Raw genomic sequence first — 6,625 nt, forward strand, 5'->3', positions numbered from 1 at the left:
ATGGGTTAGCCTGGTGATGGGTATTAAAGAGGGCACGTTCTGCATGGAGCACTGGGTGTTATATGCAAACAATGAATCATGGAACACTACATCAAAAACTAATAATGTAATGTATGGTGATTAACATAACATAATAAAATTTTTTAAAAAAGAAAGAAAAGCTTGAAGCAATGATTCAAAATTGGACAGATTCTCCTAAACCAACATGTGACAAAATTATTCATCCATATCATCATCCAGGCTGTGGTGGGACTGCCTTGGCCGTGCACATTCTTTGGCAAATAAGGAAGAAATTTAGATGTGCTATGCTGAAGAGCAAAACAGGATTTTTCTGAAATTGGAGAACAGTGACTAATTTAATCACCTTTGGGGCAACCAACCATTAGGAAAACTTACTTGGACTGCTCCTTGTTGATGATTTAAAGAACAAAATAGGGGCACCTGGGTGGCTCAGATGGTTAAGCGTCTGCCTTCTGCCCGGGTTGTGATCTCCAGGTCCTGGGATTGAGCTCCGAGTTGGGCTCCTGGCTCAGCAGAGAATCTGCTTCTCCCTCTCCTTTTGCCCTTCCCCCCGCCCTACTTATGCACACACATGCTCTCTCTCTCTCTCCTCCCCTCAAATAAATAAATAAAATCTTTAAAAAAGATAAAGAACAAAATAATGTCTATCTTCTCCAGGCCTCTATTAGCCGTAGCTAATAAGTACATTTGGTATGAGAAACCTCCAGTGATCCTCCTAATTTGCATGAGATCACAGAGTCCTGAAAAAAGTGCCAAGATCTCATTATAACATCCTAATATAACAACTATCTCCCAAAGAACAGAGCTTAAATAGAAAAAAATTGAAGCACAACATAAAAAAATTTAAAGATTTTTACTTCTCCATGATTATGAGAAACAATTTTTAATAAAAAGTACATAGAAAATGTGGCCAGAAAAAAAAATAAAAAGAAATTTAAAGAAGAAAATGTGGCCAGGAACATCCTGAAAAGACAAAATACTTCCACCAAGGAAACAAAACTCTTTTCTTTGCTGGCTCTTCCTAATTCATATATGCCTGATAGCACTATTTTACTATCATAGTGTGAAAAAGTCTTAGGAATCACAAACAAGAAGGTTTTCTGGGGAACAGAAAAACTTGAAGACAAGATAGGCACTAACTCTACAATTCGGATAAAAATTGGAATGTGGGAAGTACTGTGTAGTGCGTATTATTCGCCCTTTGAATGCCATTTGCTCACTGGAAGAACTGAAGATAAGCTATCATTTGGATTAAAGTCAAATTATGCTGGATATGCTAACAGAAAATGTGTCCTATGATACTGGTATAGGAAAAAGTAAATTTTTCCAAGATGTGCAAACACTGCTGCTCCCCCGACAGCATAATGAACATGAAGGTGAAACTGGAACTTGATTTTCCCCATTTATTAAAGCACACATAAAAATGAGGGAAATATGTCAATCAAATAAGCGTTGCTTGAAGGTATTCGGTCAAAATACATTCATTTACCAAGCTTTGCAAGACACTTGCACATTAAAGAGGATTTTGCAATACTCTAAATGAGGCAAATCAAAAAAAAGAGAGAGAGAGAGATAGAACCCGAGAATTCGTATACCTCAGATACACTGGGTCAAGTCTACAAAAGTAAAATAAGATGGGGAATAGAGGATAATGGAAGAAACAAGAACATTTCACTTGATGATTTAACTGATCTTCTGGATATAGCTGTATATGCCTCCAGTACATTCAAAGAATCTCAACAGCAAAGTGAAGATAGAGACTATGAAGTGAAGGAAAGGTTTTCAGAAGTAAAAAATATGGTACAAAACTTACAATATAGCTGGATATCAAGGGGAGATAGAAGTTGGGCTCTACACAATCCAAATTCTCTAGCTCATTCTTTTTTTTTTTTTTTGACAATAAAAATGAAATGTCCGAAAGAAATTTGATCAATTTCATGTCAATACTGACATTCCTGGAGATCCAAAGAATGACTTTAAATTTGCCCTTAAGAACTTTATTCCTTATCTAATTAACTTGCAATTTTCTTTGAAAGAATCCTTTGACTTTTTTTGATGGTTATTCTGTCCTTCTGAAAGTGAAGAACAACATTAAGCACAAAGAACAGGCCAAAACTCAGAGAAAGATGGCTGTATATTTTAAAAATTTGCAGATATATTTCATCCCTTAGGGAAAGCACAAAACAAAGATCTCAAATCAAGGCTTAGTTTGCCACTTCAAGTAGAACTGTATCAGAGAAGTCTACAAGTTTTAAAAGCAGACAAGTTTTCTGGGCTGGTGGGATAGATGTCTTATTGAAAGTGAAGAAGATGCTATGAATGTATACTCTTGTCCATTTCTGATCCTTTTTTCTGATAGGGCTAGAACACAGGCAATAGCTAAAATACCTGACATCATTTTAATCTTCTCTAACAAAGATGCCACAATTGTCAAAGAAGTTGCAATTAGGGCTAGTATTTGGTTGAGTTTGTGGTAATTTATTGCCTAGAGTTGAAGTCTTAATCAGCTTCAAGTAATAAGCTTAATAGAGACTCACATGCTCTGACTGTAATGAAAGAAAGTTTGAAATGGATAATAAAAATAACTAAATAGAACGACCACTATATATTTGGAAGTTAAAAAGAGCTCATGAGGTAAAGAGAAAATCAAAAAGGAAATTTTAAAGTGCTTATAGCTGAATAAAAATTTAAAAATTACATTTCAAAATTTATGAAATATAGCAAAAGTATTGCATGGTGAGAAATGTATGGCCTTAATTATTTATTCCAAATAATAAGAAAAGAATGAAAAATAATCAATTAGGTATAAACTTTAGAAATTAGAAAATATAGAATAAACTCAAAGAAAATAAAAGATAGATTATAATAAGGATAAAAGCAGAAATTAATGTTACAGAAAAGAAGAAAACAGAAGAGCTCAATAAAGCAAAAACTACTTCTTTGAAAAAACTAATAAAATAGGAAAAATTCTGATATAATTAATCAAAGACTATTAAAGATACAATGAATGAAGAAGAAACATAATTACAGTTAAAGTGAAAAAGATAGATTTCACCTTCTAGGAAGATGGAGTAAACATACTTTTTCTTATTCCTTCCACTGAGTATAAAAGGTGGCTCTGAAAGGTAGAGAAAGAAAGGTAAACTAACTAGACACTTAGAGATCAAAGAAATAACACAATGCCAGGGCGTTATCAGCACTTATTGGGAAACCAGAACTTTCACCCTTATTCAGTAATAATGTCCCCAATCAAGTGTCAATGGAAACCAAGGAGGAAAGCTGGATCTCCATCCCCACTTGGGAGTAATGAGGCAAGGGACACCCCTCTTTCTCTGACAGAGTGGTATCAAAAAGCCAACTAAAACATGTTTAAATAAGATTTAAAGCCTCAGGACATAATACCCAGATACCAGGTTTTAATGTAAAAATTATTCATCATACCAAGAACCAGGGAAACACTAACATGAATGAAAAACTACAATTGGTTGATGTCAACACCAAGATAACAAAAAGATTAGAATGTTCTTTCTTGGGGCGCCTGGGTGGCTCAGTCGTTAAGCATCTGCCTTCGGCTCAGGTCATGATCCTGGGATCCTGGGATCGAGCCCGCATCCGGCTCCCTGCTCTGCAGGAAGCCTGCTTCTCCCTCTCCCACTCCCCCTGCTTGTGTTTCCTCTCTCGCTGTCTCTGTCTGTCAAATAATAAATAAATAAATAAATAAATAAATGTTCTTTCTTTCTTTCTTTTTCATTTTTAAGTAGGCTCTACACCCAACGTGGGGCTTGAACTCATGACCCCGAGATCAAAAGTCACATGATTTATCAATAGAGCTAGCCAGGTGCCCCCCAAATTAGAATTTTCTAACAAAGATTTTAAAACAGCTATCATAAAAATACTTTAATGAGGAATTATGAAGATGCTTAAAACAAATGAAAAAAATAGAAAGTTTCAGCAAAGAAATAGATTCAGGAAGGAAATGGAAGATATAAAAAAGAACCAGATGGAAATTTTAGAGCTAAAAACACAATACTGAAAATAGAAAACTAAACGGATGGACACAACAGTAGAGTTCAGGGGACAGGAGAAAAAAATTAGTGAACTTAGAGATAGAACAATAGAAATCACCCCCTCTGAATTAGAAAGAAAAAATAGACTGGGTGGGGAGAGGGTGGGTGCAGAGAGACTCAGGACCTATGGGACCACAACAAAAATATCTATTATTTCTTTAATGGGAATCCTGGAAGGAGTAGAGAAAGAGGGTGATACTGTAAAAGTGCTGGAAGAAATAATGGTTGAAAACTTTCCAAATTTGGCAAAGCGAAGAAATCTACAGATTCAAAACACTGAGCAAACTTCAACTGAAAACCCAAAGACAACCACAGCAAGACATACTATAGTCAAAGGTAAGAGCAGAATTCAGTGAAATTGAATGCAGAATAAAAATAGAGGCAATCAACTTTTTAAAAAAGCTGGTAATTAGGGGTGCCTGGGTGGCTCAGTCAGTTAAGTGTCTGTCTTCAGCTTAGGTCATAATCTTAGGGTCCTGGGATAGAGGCCCCCCACCCCCACTTCCCTGCCCCAGTTGAGTCAGGCTCCCTGCTCAGCAGGGAGTCTACTTCTCCCTCTCCTCCCTCTGCCCCTCTCCCCAACTCATGTTCTCTCTCAAATAAATAAATAAAATCTTTAAAATAAATAAATAAAATTAAAAGCTGGTAATTAGAAAATGGACAAAACTCTAGCAAGACTGACAAAGGGGGGAAAAAAGAGAGAAAAGAAATAAATCACCTATATCAAGAATGAAAGAGGCATATCACCACATATTCTGAAGACATCAAAAGAATAATAAGGGAATACTACAAGTAAAATAAGGGAACACATAAATTGGACAACTTAGATGAAGCAGATCAATTCTCAGAAAAGCACAAACTCTTATATTTCACTCAATGTGAAATAGATCATTTGAACAACCCTATAACTCCTAAGGAAATTGAATGTATAATTTGGAACTCCGAAAATGAAGTCTCTAGGCGGAGATAGTTTCACTGGAGAATTCTACCAAGAAATTAAAAAAGAATTAACACCAATTCTAAATAGTCTCTTTTAGAAAATAGAAGATAAAGAAGATGTGGTCCATATATACAATGGAATATTACTCAGCCATCAGAAAGGATGAATACCCAACTTTTACATCAACGTGGATGGGACTGGAGGAGATCATGCTAAGTGAAGTCAGTCAAGCAGAGAAAGTCAATTATCATATGGTTTCACTTATTTGTGGAACATAAGGAATAGCATGGAGGACATTAGGAGAAGGAAGGGAAAAATGTGGCAGGGGGAATTGGAGGGAGAGATGAACCATGAGAGACTATGGACTCTGAGAAACAAATAGGGTTTTAGAGGGAGGGGGGATTGGTTAGCCCGGTGATGGGTATTAAGGAGGGCACGTACTGCATGGAGCACTGGGTGTTATATGAAAACAATGGATCATGGATAACCATATCAAAAACCAATGATGTATTATATGGTGACTAACGTAACATAATAAAATTTAAAAAAAAAAGACAGCACTCAAACATGAGAGCTAAGAAGGGTTTCAGTTAAAAAAAAAAAAAGAAAAGAAAAACTCCCAATTTATTTTATGAAACTGAAATTACCCCAACACCAAAACCAGACAGAGAATGCCTTCCTCCAAAAAAGTAGAGACTGATATTCCTCATGAACATGAACACAAAGATTCTTAACAAAATATAAGCAAATACAATCCAGCAACATATGAAAGAATCATATACCATGGCAAGTGTGGCTTATGCCAGGGATGTAAGGCTGATTAAATACTCGAATATTAATCAACTACCAAAAAACATGAATCAATTGCCATTATTAGCAGGCTATAGTGGAAAATCACATGATCATATCAACTGACAGAAAAAGTATGTGATAATATTCAACATTCATTTGTGATAATCTCACAGAAAACTAGGAATAGAGGGGGACTTCCTCAACCTAATAAAGATCATCTACCAAAAAAAAAAAAAAAGCCTACAGTTAACACCATACTTAATGTAAAAGACTGAATGAATCCTTTCCCCCTAAGATTGATAACAAGGCAAAGATCACTGCTCTTACCACTCTTATTCAGCATTAAACTAGACACCTGAGCTAATGCAATAAGGCAAATAAAAACATACAGATCAGAAAGGAAGAGATAGATTTGTTACCATTTGAAAATAACATGATTTTCTACATACAAGATCCAAAGGAATCTATTTAAAAAAAAAATCTTGAACTAAGAAGTGAGTTCAGCAAGGTCGGTCACAGGATACAAAATAAACCTACAAAAATCAACATCACTAATCATCAGGGGAATGCATATTAAAATCACAATGAGACCTTACACTTGCCAGAATGGCTAAAATAAAAAAGATAAGAAACAATGAGTATTGATAGAGAAGTGGAGAAAAAGAACCCCTCATGCACTGTTGGTGGGAATGTAAATTGATAGAGCTGCTATGAAAAACAGTATGGAGATTCCTCAAAACTTTAAAAATAGAAATACCATATGATCCCATAATTCTACTACCGTGTATTTGCCCAAAAAACATAA

At 35.4% G+C, this 6,625-nt stretch overlaps 1 protein-coding gene across 1 annotated transcript in view; it reads left to right on the plus strand.

The window, feature by feature from the left end:
• SAMD9 (sterile alpha motif domain containing 9) overlaps positions 1-2,604 on the plus strand; it is a gene marked incomplete at its 5' end in the record, with an annotated part of 5,308 nt that extends 2,704 nt beyond the window's left edge. Inside the window, 12 exon segments of the mRNA XM_081799693.1 lie at positions 157-421; positions 648-686; positions 688-856; positions 858-902; positions 904-1,178; positions 1,180-1,433; positions 1,436-1,802; positions 1,804-1,903; positions 1,905-1,962; positions 1,965-2,068; positions 2,070-2,160; positions 2,163-2,604. Of these exon segments, the coding sequence (XP_081655819.1) occupies positions 157-421; positions 648-686; positions 688-856; positions 858-902; positions 904-1,178; positions 1,180-1,433; positions 1,436-1,802; positions 1,804-1,903; positions 1,905-1,962; positions 1,965-2,068; positions 2,070-2,160; positions 2,163-2,308 (1,913 nt within the window).
• Between the last annotated feature and the right edge of the window lie 4,021 nt (positions 2,605-6,625).

The sequence above is a fragment of the Leptonychotes weddellii genome, chromosome 12, assembly GCF_054177405.1.
Source record: "Leptonychotes weddellii isolate Sample4059 chromosome 12, ASM5417740v2, whole genome shotgun sequence".
Classification (NCBI taxonomy): domain Eukaryota; kingdom Metazoa; phylum Chordata; class Mammalia; order Carnivora; family Phocidae; genus Leptonychotes; species Leptonychotes weddellii.